This window comes from Callithrix jacchus, chromosome 6 (assembly GCF_049354715.1).
Source record: "Callithrix jacchus isolate 240 chromosome 6, calJac240_pri, whole genome shotgun sequence".
Classification (NCBI taxonomy): Eukaryota; Metazoa; Chordata; class Mammalia; order Primates; family Cebidae; genus Callithrix; species Callithrix jacchus.
The window spans coordinates 122,095,396-122,116,517 of NC_133507.1; the positions used below are offsets into that span (position 1 = coordinate 122,095,396).

General features: G+C 38.1%; 1 protein-coding gene across 31 annotated transcripts in view; it reads right to left on the bottom strand.

The window, feature by feature from the left end:
* Positions 1 to 21,122, bottom strand: part of HYCC2 (hyccin PI4KA lipid kinase complex subunit 2) — an 83,325-nt gene that overhangs the window by 9,659 nt on the left and 52,544 nt on the right. For 19 of the 31 annotated variants that reach the window (XM_008999187.5, XM_078328099.1, XM_017973630.4 and 16 more), the window contains 6 exons: positions 19,673 to 19,788; positions 13,954 to 14,049; positions 9,675 to 9,791; positions 8,761 to 8,848; positions 5,010 to 5,169; positions 4,113 to 4,280 (listed from right to left, as the gene is read on the bottom strand). In XM_008999187.5, the coding sequence (XP_008997435.1) occupies positions 4,113 to 4,280; positions 5,010 to 5,169; positions 8,761 to 8,848; positions 9,675 to 9,791; positions 13,954 to 14,049; positions 19,673 to 19,788 (745 nt within the window). The remainder of the gene's footprint in view (positions 1 to 4,112; positions 4,281 to 5,009; positions 5,170 to 8,760; positions 8,849 to 9,674; positions 9,792 to 13,953; positions 14,050 to 19,672; positions 19,789 to 21,122) is intronic. The other 12 variants (XM_002749621.6, XM_078328104.1, XM_035305277.3 and 9 more) reach the window with 1 other exon arrangement.

A 21,122-nucleotide genomic window follows, 5' to 3' on the forward strand; every position in this document is an offset into this window, starting at 1 on the left:
CTTTAATAATCATGCAAAGCCATATGAAAAGGCATTTACTAAGAACAGTAGCAGCTGACACCACTTCTCTCAACCTCTTCAAAAGAACTGTTATAATGTACCTCAAAATAAAAACTTTAAATTATATTCATATGATACATTTTAGTAATTTACTTACAATTAGTATAAAGAACTCCGAAATGTCCAAGAAAGGATAGTTATTGGTTCAGAATTTATATTGGTAATATAAAATTGGGAGTCAACAGAATTGGACATTATCATATCAAAACTATATAACCTCTTTTAAAATATTGGGTATATTTATTAGGAAAGGAGACTGAGAGACTTAGTGCTAGCTTCTGAATCTTGCTACATGCAGATCTGATGCCCAAGCAATATGGCCATAAAAAGATAACACAAAAGCCGACATGCAAGAGAATCTACTGATATTTTACATACTAAGCAATGCTTAGCATATAATATAATGGAACACTGATTATACTTTAATCACAGGTATTGTCTTCAGTTTAGTAATAATTTTAAAAAAACATTTATTTATTTGTATTATTTTTTGAGACAAGGTCTCACTTTGTTGCCCAGGCTGAAGTGCCGTGGCACGATCACAGCTCACTGTAGCCTCAACCTCCCAGGCTTGAGTGATTCTCCCACCTCAGCCTCTCAAGTAGTTGGGACTACAGGCATGTGCCACCATGCTTGGCTAATTTTTATATATTTTGTAGACATGAGGTTTTGCCATGTTGCCTAGGCTGGCCTTGTACTGGGCTCAAGCAATTCACCTGCCTAGGCCTCTCAAAGTGCTGGGATTATAGGCATGAGCCATCATGCCTGGCCAGTTTAGTAATAATCTTAATTCCAGCTTTAAAAGTCACAAATAGAATGTTACTTGACAATCAGTAGAAAGGTAGGTGATGGGCTTATATTCTCCATTCAATTTCAACATGTAATAAACCCAATTTTAATTGTAAAATTCTTTAAAAACATCATAGCAGAAGACTAGTCAGTAATCTATAAGCTTCAGCAGAGTTCTGAATTATCAAAACTTTTCATAGGGTTTTGTAACTTCCTTTCTTCTGTTTAAAAAACTTGGCAGGGTACAGTGGCTCACGCCTCTAATCCCAACATTTTGGGATTAGCCAAGACAGGCAGATCCCTTGAGCTGAGGACATTGAGACCAGCATGGGTAAATGACAAGATCCTACCTCCATAAAAAATTTTAAAATTAGCCAGATGTGATGGCACCTGCCTATAGTCCCAGCTACTCAGGAGGGTGAAGTAGGAAGATCACTTAAGTCCAGGAATTCAAGGCAGTAAGCTATGAATCTTAAGGAGGCTGGGTGCAGTGGGTCACCAGCATCTGGGGAGGCCAAGACAGGAGGATTGCTTGAGCCTGGGAGTTGAAGACCAGCCTGGGCAACATAGCAAGACCACATCTCCACCAACAATTTAAAAATTTACTGGGCATGGTGATATGCCTGTTATCCTAGCTACTGAGAAGGCTGAGGCCAGAGGTTTGCTGGAGACCAGGAAACCAGGTTACAATAAGCTACGACTGTGCCACTATACTCCAGCCTGGGCAACAGAGTGAGACTATCTGGGAGTCAAGAAAAAAACCCTTACAAAATAAAAAGGCAATTGTGTCTCAAAACATTTTTACTTTGTAATTTTCTCCAAAGGTAATAACAATACCATTCATGGTCCAAAGAGGAGACATCTGAAATGGAATTTTTTTTAATGCCTTTTTGTATTTACATTGAACCCCAAGAAGCTATGAAATGAATTCTTAATGAACTTTTCTATTCATGGCTGACTTTACTTACACATTTGGCTTCTGTTAATATTGATTTAAAACTACAAATAGGCCAGGGTCGGTGGCTCATGCCTGTAATTTCAGCACTTTGGGAGGCTAAGGCAGGCAGATTACTTGATCCCAGGAGTTTGAGATCAGCCTAGGCAACATGGCAAAACACCATCTCTACTAAACATACAAAAAACTAGCTGGGTATGGTGGTGTGCCTGTAGTTCTAGTTATTCGAGAGGCTGAGGTGGGAGGATCACTTGAGCCCAGGAAGTTGAGGCCGCAGTGAGCCTTGATTGTGCCACCACACTCCTGCCTGGGTGATGGGAGTGAGATCCTCCCTCAAAAAATAAATAAAATAAAACTACAAATAATCTGGACTAAAAAGTAAAATAAGGAAACATTCCTCTTTCCTTGTGGCTACACCCTCTCACTCCCTCACCCAAATTGAAAGTTTACCAGTGATAAATATAATAGGATATTAAAAAGGAACTACTATTTTGGTTCATTTGTTTCAAAGTGTATGACTTGATATATATTGGAAGGAATGCTTCAACCTAATCCCACACTTTCTGGAATTTCAGCAGCTGTTTATTAACCCAGTAATACATTTAGCACAAACACTTTCAATATTCTAGCAATAGTAGTAGATAAATGTTAAGTGATTCAGTCATTCAAGAATGTTCAGTTTAGGTCAACTCTGGGTTACACATCTATTCATCTTCTCATTGTTACGTGTTTATACAAGATAAAACTTACTCCTAGGGATAACATAATAAGATACAGGAAAAAAAGGGAAGGCTGTATCTTACAGCACCAACTTTTTTGGATCCCTAGGTCATGCACATGCAACACTGTTAAATGAAATAAGGTCAATCTGGGTAAATGGGCAAGGGAACAGAGGGTAGATTTAGATCTTACTGAGCATGCTCAAATTTCTAATGCACCAAAGAGCAGAGAGTTCCCCATGGTGGCAGTTAACTGCTTTATGTATGTTTGGCCTTTAAGTAAAAATATAGAACATATTTTAAAATTACTTGATTTCATAAATAAATATAAAGATCCCATAGTAGCAATACATTAAATAATTTTTTAAACACTGGCTACAGTTCCCTCTTTCACAAAGCTAATTCCTATGGCATTACATTCAAAACAGCAAGTAAATACTTGCCCATCAAAGAGAAGCATTCTTTCACAGATAGGCAGTTGGGGGAAGGGTACTAAAAAAAAAATCCCTCCATGTTGTGATACCTAAATTATAGAAATAAGTCTCTACTAGGATATCTGACCTCTAAATATTACAGTACATTTTAATTACATTGAATTGAATGCAACTGTGATTTACAATAAATCATAAAATGTACTGTGCATCAGGATAGCACATTTATAGAAGATGTCTGTAGTTTACTAGTTAGACCTAAGCAACTTAATCTACAGATGATAAAGCCAATCAATATCAGCATACTTTGTCAAAGAGCTAAGAAATTCTTCATTGAACACCATAGAATTGCAGATAAATCAGCTGGCTCCACTTCCAATTTCTTAAAGATAATATACTAACTTTTTTTTTTTTTTTGAGACAGAGTTTCACTCTTGTTACCCAGGCTGGAGTGCAATGGCGCGACCTCGGCTCACTACAACCTCCGCCTCCTGAGTTCAGGCAATTCTCCTGCCTCAGCCTCCTGAGTAGCTGGGATTACATGCATACACTACCATGCCCAGCTAATTTTCTGTATTTTTAGTAGAGATGGGGTTTCACCATGTTGACCAGGATGGTCTCGATCTCTTGACCTCGTGATCCACCCGCCTCAGCCTCCCAAAGTGCTGGGATTACAGGCATGAGCCACCGCTCCTGGCCCCAAAGATAATACACTAACGTTTTAAAACTCCCTTTACAAATTTTTAAAGAATAAATTATTGTATAAATAAAATCATTCTTAGTGATGAATAAGGCTCATGTCCACTGGGTGCATTTTTCTTTCCTAATGTTAGAATAAACATGCTCAGTAATGAAAAAATTCCAAGCATTTGCAGACCTTTTGGAGACAGGACCCTGCCTTGTTAGTAGCCATGCCAAGCTGTTCCTTGATCACACAGGGATGCAGACTCCAGGCCAGCACAAATGGTAACTAAAGATTGCACCTGACCTGGTGCTATGCATATGAGGAGGGAGGGTGCTTTGCAAGGAGAAGCTAATACACCCTAGGGTACTGGTAACACACATTAGAATGGAAAGATGCTCTGCTTGGGGATAGAGAGCCAGGATCCTTCTCCAGCAACTGCCTCACTGACTTCTGCCTCCTCATCTCTGTCCTACCCTCTGTTGTGGCTGCTGCTGAGTTGGGCTCCGGCGAGCCATGCTCAGGGGTCCTGCGCACCAGCACCTCCCCCTCTTGCACACGTTTGATCCCTAGGTCAGTGGAGCCGTGTTGGATCGGGGAGCCAGGAATACTCGAGTCAGCCTCGTTTGAGAAGTCAAAGCCATCTGGGATTCAACATATAAAATTTTAGTGCTTTTATGCTGCTCTATTCTTTTCTGAGCATTTTGACCCAGGCAGATAAGAGAATGTATATATGGATATGATATCAACACAAATACTATTTATATAGTTACATGTGTGTGCACAGCATGCACACACATAAGGCAGCAGATGAACAATGTGAGGTTTGCAAATGAATTAAGACAGAAAAATTAGGATCGTTAAAATGGCAATATCTCTTAGGCAAGACAGCTTGACTATTCAAATACCATGTCTATGAAATACTGCTGGATTCAGCACTTACAAAAAAGGGAAAGGCAAAGATAAAAATCCAAAAACAAGAATGTATCATTTTATGAATCGCATGTATTATATTGTTAGTTTGGCCAGTTATATACTTTTTCCCACAGTGCTCATATGTGCACCTTTTTTTCCTAGTATAGTAACAAGGTCAAAGCAACTTCTTTCCTATTTTTCTTACTTAGTTCAAAAAAATACAAAAATTAACCTCATCTTATTTTATGTTTTAATCTTTATACAGCAATCTAAATAACATGTATTTTATAAGTATATATTTATATTAAAATAACTTTAGACAGTCACATTTCTAGTGTTATTTTTAACAAAAACAATTTAATTATACAGGGTCTTTTAATATCATGTGCTAAGACAGTCTGTAAACAGTGATAAATTTACTTGACTCCATGTGTGGACTATGGGGATTTTGTACTCACCTTCTCTCCTCCATCTATGACGACGGATTGAAGCTGTTGTAATTGCAGTCCGAGAAATCCTCGGCACTGTTGGAGTGACTTCAACTTTAAGGACTTTCTGGCCTTCTTGTGAAGAATCAGGAGCATCAAATGGTAATGAGTTTTTCATGGCATTGGCAACCTACAATGATAATATAAGTCTATACAAGTTTACAATCAATATGCAGTTTTTGTTTATACTTGTTTCCATAATTTTTGAATATGTATTTAAAATTTGCATTATAACACATAAAAGTACAAATGTGTAAGAAACGTATCTTTGTTGTTCTCTATTCTTTTAAGCAAGCTTTCAAATGAGAATTTCTAAAATATGAGTCACATACTCCACTGATGCCTTAAAATGGTTGACTTTCAAAGAGAAAAAGCATTCCAAAGAAAGAATTAACATTTAAGCTGATTATGAGACAATTTAGAATTGTCTGATTCTTCAGATGATAAATAACATGCAGAATTTAATCTCTGATCAACATTGGGATATTCTCTACTCTTCTATTTACATGAGGTGAAATGTTTCCTAAATACTTCTGGCATTTTATCCTACCACTTTCTGCTCCTGGTAATTGCCATTTGACTGATCCATGTTTTCTAATTGGGTTGTACCAATCTAGCAAAAATCTTGAGCTAAAGGATGGTTTTTCTCCCTCCCTCTCCACTTGGACAAGCCCACATGGAATGAAGCAGCAGCCTGGATGGGTTTGCCTGATCTGCCCACTCATTTCTCCAGTGGGCTGTTCCAAGGTCTAGCTGTAGAGGAAAGTTAAGTCTTTCAATTTAGCTTTTAACAGTAATGAAAATACTTGTTCCCCATCTACGAACTATTTTTCTGTCTATCATGTGGCTCTAGATTTGAATAGGGAAAAGGGGTATTATTATTGGGTCCCCCAGAGACGCTGACAATAAAGGAATACTGTAACACTAGAGTTACTAATCTCTTTACTGTATTGCCTTGGAAATGCCAACTCCACTTAATTTACAAGATTGTTGAAAGGATAAACTATGAATTTAAATAGTTTCATAAGTTCTAGGTATTACTATGATGATAAAATTTTTTAATTTTTTACCCATTTGTTTTAATGTAACTCTTAGGGAAAGATTAGGAAACAAATGGGAATTCAAAGAAGAATTACTGCAAATGCTACCTCAATAAATTTATATTTAGCTTAAAATATTTAAAAATGATACAAATAAAATGGCTTTTAAAAAGATGGGCTGGGCAAAGTGGCTCATGCCTGTAATCCCACCACTTTGAGAGGCTGAAGCAGGCAGATGGCTTGAGTCTAGGAATTTGAGACCAGCCTAGGCAACATGGTGAGACCTCGTCTCCAAAAAATATACAAAAATTTGCTGGGTGTGCTGGTATGCACCTGTAGTCTCAGCTACTCAGGAGACTGAGGCAGGCGAACCACTTGAGCATAGAAGGTAGAGGTTACAGAGAACTATTATCACACCACAGCACTCCAGCCTAGGTGACAGGGTGAGACCCTGTCTCAAAAAAATAATAATTTTTGAAACAATAAAATAAAAAGCTGTATTCTTAAAATGCTGCAAGTAGAAAATAATATTTTAAGAACACCATTATCAAAATACTACAAAAAGCTTACAAAATTGGAAAGGAATAAAAACATCCACAGACAAATTACCTAGACAACTATTAGCATTTTGTATGCTTCCTCTGTCCTGTCTAGATCTAAAAAAATAGCTGTATACTGTTTTTCTACCTCATGCAAGCTAGTGTTTCCCTTTAATATAAAACCTTAAATATATAGTTTTATCAAATAAATATCATGAAACTTAAATCATTCTCTGCTGTGAAACATTTAGACTGTTTTTATTCCTTTGCAATTAGAAATAAAACTGTAATGTTATGCTTACAATACATTCTCTCTGGTATTTATAATTTCGGTGTTAAATTTAAGTTTAGTTTTCTGCAATACATTGCTAGACATGGGATACAGGGTCAAAGAAATAAACACACATTACCAAACTGCTTCTTCTGGGGATATTCAGCGTTGTGTCATACTACCACTGTAACATAAAGAATGCCTTCCTCACTTCACTGCTAGATATTTACATTTGTTGTTTTGTTTTGTTTTGTTTTCTGGTTTTTTTTGAGGCAAGGTCTTGCTTTGTCACCCAAGCTGGAGTGTAGCAGCATGATCTCCGCTCACTGCAACCTCTGCATCCTGCGTTCAAGCAATCCTCATGCCTCAGCCTCCCAAGTAGCTGGGATTGGAGGTATGCACCACCACACCCAGCTAAATTTTGTATTTTTTTGTAAAGATAGGGTTTTCCTATGTTGGCCAGGCTGGTCTTGAACTTGTGGCATCAGGTGATCCACCCACCTTGGCCTCCCAAAGTGCTGGGATTACAGGTGTGAGCCACCGCGCCCAGCCTTACATCTGTGTTTTTAATCACTTACCATTTGGAGATTTGTTTTTTTTTGTAGGAGAGTACAAAATCTTTTTACATAAAATGAAACATTAATTTGCTTATTCTTATCATGCCTGCTGAAAATATGTTTCTCAGTTTGTGCACTGCATGTATTAATTTTGCTTTTAAAAACCTGATGGAGGCCAGGCACAGTGGCTCACACCTGTAATCTCAACACTCTGGGAGGCTGAGGCCAGCAGATCACTTGAAATTAGGATTTCAAGACCATCCTGGCCAACATGGTGACACTGTCTCTACTAAAAATACAAAAATTAGCTGGGGATGGTGGTGCCTATAATCCCAGCTAGACATGGGAGGCTAAGATGGGAGGATCGCTTGAACCCAAGAGGCAGACGTTGCAGTGAGCTGAGATCATACCACTGCACTCCACCGGGTGGTAGAGAGAAACTCCATCTCAAAAACAAAATAAAATTCAAAAAAATAAACTTAAAAAAACTGATGGACCGGGCGCAGTGGCTCGCAGTACTTTGGGAGGCAGAGGCAGGCGGATCACCTGGGGTCAGGAGTTTGAGACCAGCCTGGCTAACATGGTGAAACCCCGTTTCTACTAAAAATACAATAAATTAGCCAGGCATGGTGGTGCATGCCTGTAATCCCAGTTACTCCGGAGGCTGAGGCAGGAGAATCGCTTGAACCAATGAGGTGGAGGATGCAGTGAGACAAGATTGTGCCATTGTACTCCAGCTTGGGAAACAAGAGCAAAACTCCATCTCAAAAACAGAAAAAGAAAAAAAAAAGGCAAAGCTGATGGAATAGGCTGGGTACAGTGTCACACTTCTGTAATCCCAGCAGTCTTGGAGGCTGAGGCCAGCCTCAGCAACACAGAGAGACTCTGTCTCTACAAAAAATACAAAACAAGAAACAAAAAACCGAAAACCTAAGAGCTTAGAATTTAGGTGTTTATGTAGGGGGAAAAAAAAACAATCTTATTTTAGTGACTTGTCCTATCACTTATGCTTAGAAAGTCTTCCCTTCTCTAGAAATTTCAATATTTGGAATCTTTCTTCTCATCTCTTTTCTTAAAGGATTCCAAAACATTTAATTATTCACTTTATCTGAACTTTTATTTTGGTACTGGAAGGTGGAAAGGATCTAAACCTATTTTGTGTTTTCTCTAACAGTTAACTAATTGTTATTCTGGAATAAAATTTTTCCCCTAATTATTGGGATTGTCTCAGATTTTTAACCTAGTACCCTTTTTTTTTTTTTTTTTTTTTTTAGGTATAAGAATATTTAATAAAGAGTAAAGATAATAACTTACCAATAGTGGTTGAGAAAAAAGCTCTAGCTGAGCTCTATAAATGATGTCATCAAGAACTTCCTGGCCAAGGTCCCACTGTCCATTATACCTATAAAGAAGCAGATCATTTACTCTCTTGAACAAATATATAATCTTCAGCTTAACTTTTTAAATTGTTTCAAGTCCTGCAATTTTGGCTGTGAAGCAAAATTTTCATGCCAAGTGTTATATCATTTCATTTATAAACTATACCACTTTTGGTTATAAAAACAAAACCAATATTTTAAATACGTTTACAAATGTTTCTTCACACAAACTGGTTTTTATCACATGGTGATATATTCAAAGTAATCTACTTAATGCATTCATGAAAACCTGGATTATGAACTTTGTAGAGGTAGTTTTCCATAGAGAAAACCTGACAATTTCTAAACTCCAATTTTAATGATAGTTATGTTACATTTTGGTTATTTTAAAAGTACTAAAAGGAAACCATATTAGAAAAACAAGATAAGCCTATCATAGAAGAAGAGATTCAGTATTGCGTCTGATAAGGAAGAAAGAGAAATATTGGCTGGGCGCAGTGGCTCACGCCTGTAATCCCAGCACTTTGGGAGGCCGAGGTGGGTGGACCACGAGGTCAAGAGATCGAGACCATCCTGGTCAACAAGGTGAAACCCTGTCTCTACTAAAAATACAAAAATTAGCTGGGCCTGGTGGCGCGCGCCTGTAATCCCAGCTACTCAGGAGGCTGAGGCAGGAGAATTGCTTGAACCCTGGAGGCGGAGGTTGCGGTGAGCCGGGATCGTGCCATTGCACTCCAGTCTGGGTAACAACAGCGAAACTCCGTCTCAAAAAAAAAAAAAGAAAGAGAAATATTAAAAGTTTCCAAACATTAGGAAGAATTCATACAATTTTATATTCCACTTACTTACATGGCATAATAAACCCCTGTGAGAAGTTGCACCATAAATTCAGGATCCAATACTATTCGACCACAGAGTTCTTTCCAATGTTTTTCATGTTGCCGTGGAAACCCACTCACACAAACCCTAGGAAAATACACTATTTAGCATGTGATTTCCAGATTCATTAAAACAATTTTTGTTTTCATACGTTCATTTATACAATTTATTCATTCCTCAAATATTTACTGAGTGCCTGTTATATACCAGTCATTGTTTTGGGCCTAGGCATACAGTCATGAACAGGTGAAAGATAAAAAATAAAAATGAAATCTGTGCTCTCATAAAGCACACATCCTAGGGGACTGCCCATAAAAACAACTTTTCTAAAATAGTTAACCATCTCTTTCACAATCATCCTTCTCCCTCTTCACACACACACACACACACACACACACACATCTAACTTTTACTCACCCCAAATTGTATTAGGGTGAATTACTGGGAAGTACACAAATCTCAAAACAAAAGGAAGTTTAGTTATTTAAACAAATAACTAAACAAAGAAATAAACAACTCCCTGACAACTAAACAAAGAAATAAACAACTCCCTAACATCCATTCCATCTCATTAAGTGATACTTCAAGAAAGTTATGCTTAATGATCAAAAGTTGTAATATACTATATTATTTAATCAATTAATTTAGTAAGACAACTATAATAGTGAGTCCAGAGGAAATTTTTTAGTGTTTAATGCCTTATGATCTTGGGAAATTCTTTTAAAATTCTGTTTATATATTTTTTTGTAACAGAGATGTATAATAAAAGACCTGCAAGTTGAAAATAGCATTATATTAAGATAAAACTATGTGGGAAAAGGAGAGTGAAAATGTATCCCTCAATTTCAAGGAGAAGGAATAAATGTAATGTTAGACCTTTAAAGAAAAGTTTACTCATTTATTCCTCAAATGGATGATGGTGAGTATCACATCATTATGGTATTTACATTACATATATTTAAAACAACGACCCAACAGCTTTTTAAAAATTATGTCAATACTTACATATTGAGACTGAGTCTCACTCTGTTGCTCAGGCTGGAGTGCAGTGACCTGATGTTGGCTCACCACAACCTCTGCCTCCCAGGTTCAAGCAATTCTCCTGCCTCAGCCTCCCAAGCAGCTGGTACTACAGGCACGTGCCACCACACCCGGCTAATTTAGTAGAGATGGGGTTTCACTATGTTGGCCAGGCTGTTCTCAAACTCCTGACCTCAGGGGATCTGCCCGCTTCGGGCTCCCAAAGCGCTGGGATTACAGGCATGAACCACCTTGCATGGCCTAGAAATTATATTATTTCTACCTATTTAAGATAGGATAAAAAAATTTTAATGTCAACTTCATGTACAAGGAGTACATAGTTTTTCAAAATTCTGTAGGGGAATAATGAACAAAAGAACAAAATTTTGAGGACCACGAAACTCTGCCATATTTTTTATTAAGAAACTCTATTAGGCTGGGTGTGGTGATTCATGTCTATAATCCCAGGACTTTGGGAGACCAAGGTAGGAAGATCACTTCAGGCCAGGAGTTCAAGACCAGCCTGGACAACACAGTGAGACCCCATCTCTAAAAAAAAATTTTAAAATTAGCCAAGTGTAGTGGCACATGCCTACAGTCATAGCTACAAAAGAGGCTGAGGTGGAAGGAATGCTTGAGCCCAGGAGTTCGAGGCTGTATGAGCTTTGTATGATTGTGCCACTACACTCTAGTTTGGGTGACGGAGCAAGACTCTATCTCAAAAAAAAAAAAAAAAGATCTAAGTGCAGGAGTTGAAGTGGTTTAGATTTTAAAAAAAAGAAATTATATTAAAGGCCACAACAATGTTTCCAATAATGGAGCAGGCAGATTTCTTTTAATGAACCAAAAGTAATGAATTATAAATAAATTTATTTGCAGATAGGCAGTTAAGTACTTAAGCAGCATCTAAATTAGAGATGAGAATTTTGTTAGATATTAATCATGTTAATACAGGCAAGTGAAACAAATATTTTAAAATAATCTATAAAACCAAAGTAAGAGCTAATTTAGATTGGCAAAATTAATAAGTATTGTTATAAGCAGATCTTAGTAACATAATAGCATGTGACCTTGAGCAAAGCACTTGTGGTGAATAGATTCTTAGAGAGTCATGATCCCTATGATCTTTCTGGTATTCACGCTGTGTCATGCCCTTCCCCTTCAGCAAGAGTGGGATCTATAGCTTGCTTCTAACCAGTAGAATATGGCAAAGGTGATGGGATTCCATGATTATGTGTACCTGAGTATGTTACATAAGGTAACAGGTCTTGCTGGAGTCTCACTCCTCCAACATTGAAGAAACAACCTGCCATGTTGTAGGCTGACCATGTTGGGAGCCCAATGTGGCAAGGAACAAAGGGTGGCCTCCAGCACACAGCCACAAAAAACTGAAGTCCTCAGTCCTACAGTCACAGGAACTGAATTCTGCCAACAAAACTTTTGAGCCTCAGATGAGACTGCAATTCCAGCTAACAACTTAACTACAGCCTTGTAAGACATTAAGCAGAGAACCCCAGCTAAACCATCTAGATTCCTGATTCACAAAAACTGAAATAATAAATGTGTGATGTTCTAACCTGCTCAATTTGTGGCAATTTATCATGCAGTAATAGAAAACTAATACAACATTTAACCTTTTTTGGGGATTGATTTCCTCAAGTAAAAAGCATTTTGAAAGACTGAATTCAGAATTCCTTCCATAATTGAACTTCTGTGACTCTAAACATCCATTGTCTCCAAACTAATTTTTATCACTTAAATTTTTTCTTTCTTTTTTTCTTTAGACAAGGTCTCATTCTTTTGCCCAGGCCGGAGTGCAGTGACATGATCTCGGATCACTGCAACCCTGCTTCCCAGGTTCAAGTGATTCACATGCCTCAGCCTTCCAAGTAGCTGGGATTACAGGCATGACCTACCACACCCAGCTAATTTTTCTATTTTTAGTAGAGATGGAGTTTCACCATGTTGGCTAGGCTGGTATCAAACTCCTGACCTCAGGTGATCTGCCCACCTCAGCCTCCCAAATTGCTGGGATTACAGGTGTGAGCCACTGCGCCTGGCCTAAATTTTTTCTATAGTAGAAATTTAAGGGTAGATGCAGTGGCTCAACACCTATAATCCCAGCAATTTGGGAGGCCAGGGCATGCAGATCACTTAATTCCAGGAGTTTGTGACCTACCTGTACAACATAGTGAAACCCAGTCTTTATTTAAAAAAAAAAAAAAAAAAAAAAAAAAAAAAGCCTAGCATGGTGGTGGGCACCTGTAGTCCCAGCTACTCAGGAGGTTGAGGTGGGAGGATCAGTTGAACCTGAGAGGCAAAGGTTGAATGAGCTCCAGCCTGGGTGGCAGAACAAGACTTCAGCCTAGGTATGTCCAAATTATTAGAAATTCTGATTTAGGAAATATTATAATCCATGAGATACAGAGTACCCACCACCCACATACAAATGACACATATATATCATTGGTGCTATTGATAATCACTTTCTCCAACACAGAGATAGTTATTTATGAAATGTATGCAAAGAGGTTCAGATTCCTTGTGACTTTCCCCATATATAGCACAATTTTTTCAAAGATCTTAGAGTGATTTACAAAAACTGGCAACCAGGGAGTGATAAGATGTATCACTAAACAACCCTGGATTTGGATGTCTTGTTACAACTCCATGTTCAGCTAGAAAGTATTTCTTGAATGCCGAAAATATTTTCAAGAATGGGTGAGGCCAGGCATGGTGGCTCATTCCCGTACTCTTAGCACTTTGGGAGGCTGATGTGGGAGGACTGCTTGAGGCCAGGACTTCAAGACAAAGCCAGGCAACACAGGAAGACCCTATCTCTACAAAATTTAGCTGGGTGTGGTGTTGTGCTCCTGTGGTCCCAGCTACTTGAGAGGCCCAGGCGGGAGGATCCCTTGAGCCAAGGAAGTTGAGGGCACAGTGAGCTATGATTGAGCCCTGTACTCCAGCCTGGGTAACAGAGAGAAATCCTATCTTACTCCAGCCTGGGTAACAGAGAAATCCTATCTCAAAAAAATTTTTAAAAAAACCAACTCATGAGGATAAGGACTCCTACGGGAATGTAAGTTCCCTGAGTTTTGTTTACTGCTGTATCACCAGAAGTTAGAATAGTGCCTGGCTTAGAGAATGTGCTCAATAAATATTTGTCAAATAAATAAGTATTGTCAAATAAATAAATATGAAGATTAATAATAATCACTCTTCTCACCTGGAACCCATCCGACAAAGAGATTGGTAAGATGAGGCAGGCATATATACAATAGCAGAATTGTAACACAGCATGAGAAAACTCAGGACTTCAAACCTAAAAACAACAAATGCAAGGTTAAAAGGATTACAAATAATTACTTCTACTAGAGGCTGTAGTAAATGATTTACTATACTGAATGGTTATGAAAATGCCTTAATATTGACCTTTATGATTTCTTAATCAGATCACCATAGCATCTTCCTCAAAGGTTTTCCTGTTTATATCTCCTTATTACAAGTCATATCCCTTGTTGTCATCTTGTCCTTTTTTAAAGGACATGTTGCCTTTTTTAAAAAACAAATCAATCTGGACATGGTGGTTCATGCCTGTAATTCTAGCACTTTGGGAGGCCAAGGCAGTTGGATCATGAGGTCAGGAGATCAAGGCCATCCTGGCTAACACAGTGAAACCCCATCTCTATTGAAAATACAAAAAGCTGGGCATGGTGGCACGTGCCTGTAGTTCCAGCTACAGGAAGCTGAAGCAGGAGACTGCTTGAACCCGGAAGGTGGAGGTTGCAGTGAGCTGAGATCATGCCACTGCACTCCAGCTTGGGCAAGAGAACAAGACTCTGTCTCAAAAATATGAATAAATCATGCTTGAATAGACGACGCCCCTATGAATATAAGTCTACCATCTTCCTATTGACTTCATAATAAAATCCAAACTTACCACAAGGTCCTTTAAAATCAAAGTCCCTATTACAAGGTACTTTAAAATCCACCCTCATCCTTCCTTTCCAGCCTTACTTCCCTCCATTACCAACAACATATACCACACTACATCAATCTTCTTACCACTCCAGCAATATGCTATAACCATTCAGAATTCCTTGCTTTAATGTATACTGCTCCTTTAATAGAATATATATTTTTTACTTGGGTGATTCCTGCTAAGATTTCAAGTCCTAGATCAAATTTTTTACCTTGGCCATAAAGCCCTTCTAAATTCTCTCTGATAAAGTAAACCAGTCCGTTATCTGTGTAGCTCTAATATAGCACTGAATTGTAATTTTACGCTTCTACGTGTATATATCTACTACATGTATATATCCCACTGAATTGTAATTTTACACCTCTATGTCTCTTTCACCCATTTAGTAATAAGCAACTTTAGAACAGAGAACCTCATTTATTCATCTGTATCATTAGTGTCCAGCACAGTGTCTAATATATTATAATTGTTTAATAAATACTTGTTGAATGAATAAACACTTTCCTAAAGTTTATAATGTCTAAGAAGTGGGTTCTAAATCTGGATACACATTTAGTTATTTAGAGATCTTTTTAAAAACATACACTTCTGTATCTTAATCCAGTTGACCCACTTAGAACCTCGGGTAGGAACCAGGGAAGTTGTACCTCTAAAAAGCTTCCCATAGATGAATGGGGAAGGGTTTATGGAAACTCTTTGTACTAGTTTAGCAATGTTTTTGTAAGTCTGTATATGGTGCCTGTATATGGAAAACAGCCATATAGAAATCACTATGGGAATTTGAAGAGTGTGTAAGTAGGATAACATCAATGCATATCAGGAGAACCCCCTTCCAGAATCAGGTGACTGGTACCTATGGGCAAATATCCCTATGTACTCACTTGGAGTGATCATTTGGGTCCATGAAATGAGTGGACATGGTGGTACTGCTGCAATGCAGAAATGGGTTGAATTTAGATGTATTCTTTTTGTACCCTCTGAGGCATAAAATGCCAATAAAAGAGACAAAGACTGCAAATGGCTATGGGGCAGATTCCTCTGGGGGAAGGCCCTGCACATAGCTGGCAAGCTGAACTGATTCCAGCAGTCTCTGGAGGCCATAAATGGGTCCTCACAGGAACAGACACTCTGCATTACACTTTGCTTATCAGACTGTAGATCAAATGTTCAGAGTACTATAAAAGGACCAGAAGATATTGTACCCATATGGACTGCTGAGTTACATTTTTGGAGCAAGAAACACACTTAAAGACCATAAAGTCCAACAATGGGCAAAGAGACATCCTCAGGGTAATGGAACAGCAATTGCATGGAATGAAAGCATTTGAAAAAGAAAATAATTAGAAAAATCAAGTAAGACATTTTTGTCTAAAAGGCTGGGGTGGCCAGAAGCGGTGGCTCACACCTGTAATTCCAGCACTTTGGGAGGCCAAGGCGGGTGGATCACAAGGTCAAGAGATCAAGACCAACCTGGCCAACATGGTGAAACCCATCTCTACTAAAAAAATACAAAAATTAGCTGGATGAGTGGTGGCATGCGCCTGTAGTCCCAGTTACTCAGGAAGCTGAGGCAGGAGAATCGCTTAAACCCAGGAGGTGGAGGGTGCAGTGAGCTGGGATCATGCCACTGCACTCCAGCCTGGAAAGAGAGCAAGACTCCGTCTCAAAATAAATAAATAAATTAAAATTAAAATTAAAAGGCTAGGCTGAGATACAGGCACGAAGGGCTGGCTTATAAGCTTTCATGACTGTGTACTTAACCCGAGGGGCGCCAAGTGAGGGCCGATCATCACTGGAGAGATTCCTCTGTTTTTCTGAGGGGATTAGGGAGGAGGCGGTGGGGAGATGATGCTGGGATAGTGATCATCACTATTCTGTTCTTCTCATAATGACAGAAGGTGGTGATATTACTATATATTTTTCCCTTCTTTTCCACATCACCTCAACATTTTTTTCCCACCTAAGGCAGTTGTTGCAGTACCAGTGCTGCAACTATGGATCCAAGGAGCAGAGACAATTTCTAAGCAATAAAACTGGAACTACACCTTCAAATCTTTATGTCTGAATTCCTAAAGGACTGATGGTATAGGCTGTGCCTTCATTCCATCTGGCAAAATTAAAGTTGAAAGAGAATTTACATTTATTGTTTAGTTGTTGTGACAGCACATTAGTTCTTTATATAAATCTACCCTATATCCTTGGAAATAAACTGATAGGGAGGCACTTGCTAGCTAGTTTTGCTGCCAGAAATAGGGACCAACACAATGGCCAAACCTAACCTCTATCCAAAGGTAGAAAAGTTTGAGTATAAGTGAACAGAAAGAGAGAAACAGTAGCTGAGATGTTTTTAAAGGAATAAATGAGTTGTGCAGTGTGGGAAATACATTAGCACCTTGGAAGAGGCTTGGAGCAAGAGATGATACTATTAGCTCAATTATACTATATGCCTGAAAGAGTAAAAGTCATGTTTGTGAGAGCACTCCTGCTTTTAGAACTTAATAAGGTTAAACAGAAGTCTGAAAACTTGAGTGACCTCTCTGGGAGATATTTTGGCCATATATGATGATGAACTGGGATAACTGTTAATGACTGACTGGTACTCTATGAATGTGTCAGTATCTTTGGCTCTTATTTTTCAGGTTTCATTTACTGCCCTCCTGTGACATGGTATATAATACTGGCATTGTTGGTAAGTTTATAATATGTATTGGAAATTGAGTTAAAGCCTCCTTAGAATGAATACTAATGGAAAATCATTTGCCCCGAGGAAGAACTAGATTTAGCTCATTGTTAGCTAATTTCTATGACAAATAGTTCTGCACAAGTTTATCACAAGGTAGATAAAAAAGAGATGTGAAGCAATCAAATTTGTGCAAAAAATATGAAAATATATGCAAATGTTAAAGGATGAATTAGTTATATCTTTAAACCTATCTGTAACCTATACTTGCTCCTCTAAATGTTAGGCATATTCAAAATTATAGTAGCTGTCATATAAATGCTATACAAAATGTAGATACCCAGATAAACATGATCATTTTTGAGTCTTGGCCAAAGACCAGGGGACAGCCTGTATAGTAAACACAGATGCTCCTTGACCTATGATGGAAATGCATACCAATAAACCCACTGTAAATTGAAAATATCAAAAGTCAAAAATGCATTTAATACACCTATCCTACTGAACATCATAACATAGTCCAGCCTACCTTAAATATGCTCAGAACACTTACATTAGCCCTACAGTTGAGCAAAAATCATCTAGCACAAAGCCTATTTTACATTTATCATAAAATTGAGTATTTCATGTAATCAACTGAATACTGTACTGAAAGTAAAAATGAGAAGGGTTGCGTGGGTACTTGAAGTAAAGTTTCTACTGAATGCATATTGCTTTCATACTACTGTAAAGTTGAAAAACCTTAAACTGAACCATAATAATTCATAATTATTATGCATTCAGTATAATGCAGAATTATTATATTATGAATTATTATATTATGAATTATTATATTATTCATAATTCATGGACTATCTATAAACTGGCCTTCCCCAAAGAGAGATATAGCCTTTGCTCCTAGGAAGTTAATCTATGTCATATCTGATAAAGAGAGTCTTTGGCAGGGACTGGTAACACCAGAACTTGGGGCTGGACTGACCACATCTGACTTTCTCGGGTAGGAGCTGGTCATTCAAGAAAGAACTACCATGTGATTTAAAGTGGTAGCTCTGGGTCACGCTGCATCAGTCCACATGGAGGCTGAGATCAACCAAGTGGGCAATCAACCTAATCAATCATGCCTATATAATGAAGCCTCAATAAAAAGCTCTGAAAAGCAGAGTTTAAATGAGCTTCCCCCCTTAGCAATACTTTGTGTTTCCTGTCATACATTGATGCTAGGAGGATAATGTATCCTGACTTCACAGGAAAGGACAACAGATGCTTTGTGTTTGAAACTCTTCATATTCTACTACATGTATCTCTTTTGGCTGACCTTAATCTGTATTCTTTCCCTGTAATAAGCCATAACTGTGAGTATAATGGCTTTCAGTGAATTCTGTGAGTCCTTCTAGCAAATTATCAAACAAGAGTTTGGTTTTGGGAACTCCCAAAACTGTCAATTCGTGTCTGAAGTGAGGACAGTTTTGGAACCTGTCCCTCAAACTTTGTACTTTTCTAACTTCAGGTACAAATCCCATTCTACATCCAAGAAAGCAAGGTGTAGAGAGCAGATAAACTGTCTGAGAGAAACTGCTAAATTGCAGTACTATAATATGAATCCTGGTTTGACTGACTGCGCATTCACTTTTTACACTGCTTTATACAAGATGACCATAACATAATTGCTCCATAACATAATGACCAAACATTAGACAATGGTATTTCACGACTACGATGTATTTACCTTTTGGACTCTTCTTATACTAAACTTGACTGAAGTAATTATAGTTAACTACTAAGCATAAATGAACAATTGTTAGCTGAGTGCAGTGGTGCATGCCTGTAATTCCAGCTACTCAGGAATCTAAGGTGGGAGGATGACTTTGAGCCCAGGAGATCAAGACTAGCCTGGGCAACATAACTAGATTCTGTCTCTAAATAAATAAATAAATGGGCCAGGTGTAGTGGCTCATGCCTATAATCTCAGCACTTTGTGAGGCTGAGGCAGAAGAATTGCTTGAGGCAAAGAGTTCAAGAACAGCCTGGGCAACATAGCAAGATCTTTTCTTTACAAAAAAAATTTTTAAAAATTAGCCAGGCATCGTGGTGGACACCTGTAGTCCTAGCCATGTAGGAAGATCATTTGAGCCCAGGAGGTCAAGGCTGCAGTGAGCCATATTTGTGCCACTGCACTCCAGCCTGGGTGACAAAATGAGACTCTGTCATTCAATCATTCATTCATATGTACATGCATAAATACATACATACGAGGATGTTACTATATACAGTTTTGACCATTACCGATTCTGTGCAGTGAATGTTTCCCTCTGAGGATGAAGATCACTATAAACAACTCTAATGAGATCATGCTGACACAATGCCCCTTCGGTCAAAGCCATGGATCCAATTGTTGAGGGCTACAAAAATAAGGTACAGTATGAGACAATGTCTCTACCATGAAGTAAAAATCTGTATCATGTAATATTATTTAATTTTCTTTTCCACAAAAGTTTTTTTTGTTTATTTATTCAGTTTCAGATCATTCATTCTTCTCACTCTTCACAGAAAAGATTCAGAATCTTTTCCATTTCTCAATTATGTAAATTCTATAGCTTCTTTTAGAAATTGTGTGTAAAATATAAAACTAAAAAACATTTTTAAAAGATTATGCAATAAATCTATATTTAGGAGGGTAAGAAAAGTTGCTGAAAAAACACATCCATTTTAATATCTATATTCCAGAACATCATACAACTGCTTATAATTAAATAATACAACAATGTTGAAGACAATAATCAAATATCTCTCTTTTTTTTGAGACAGAGTTTCACTCTGTCGCCCAGGTTGGAGTGCAGTGGCATGATCTGGGCTCACTGAAACCTCCGCCTTTTGGGTTCAAGTGATTCTTGTGCCTTAGACACCCGAGTAGCTGGGATTATAGGCATCTACTACCACATCCAGCTAATTTTTTGTATTATTAGCAGACATGGGGTTTCACCATGCTGGCCAGGCTGGTCTCAAACTTCTGACCTCAAGTGATCCACCCACCTTGGCCTCCCAAAGTGCTGGGATTACAGGCAGGAGCCACCACTCCCAGCCCAAATGTCTCTTTAAATGTCTCAAACATAATTAAGTTCATGTTTCTAAAGTTAAAAGAACCACCAGGCTGGGCGCAGTGGCTCATGCCTGTAATCCCAACACTTTGGGAGGCCGAGGCAGGCAAATCACGAGGTGAGGAGATCGAGACCGGCCTGGCTAACATGGTGAAACCCCATCTCTACTAAAAATACAAAAACTTAGCCAGGCGTCATGACCCATGCCTATAGTCCCAGCTACTCAGGAGGCTGAGGCAGAAGAATCGCTTGAACTCAGGAAGCAGAGGTTGCAGTGAGTTAAGATCAAGCCACTGAACTCCAGCCTGGGAGAAAGAGCGAGACTCCATCTCAAAAAAAAAAAAAAAAAAAAAAATTCATTAATACTTTACTACTCTCCATTTCATTTCTATAGTAATGAAATGGAGAGACAGAGCGAGACTCCATCTCAAAAAAAAAAAATTCATTAATACTTTACTACTCTCCATTTCATTTCATAACATGATATATAGAACTTAATTAAAATCTATTATTCAGAAATATTCTGTGCTAAAATGATTCCTGGCTAGATGGGAGACATTCTATTTTAAACACAAAACAAAGTCCCAGGGAATTAATTACAAAAATTAATAGTGCAGAGTTATGAGATAGTCAGGATA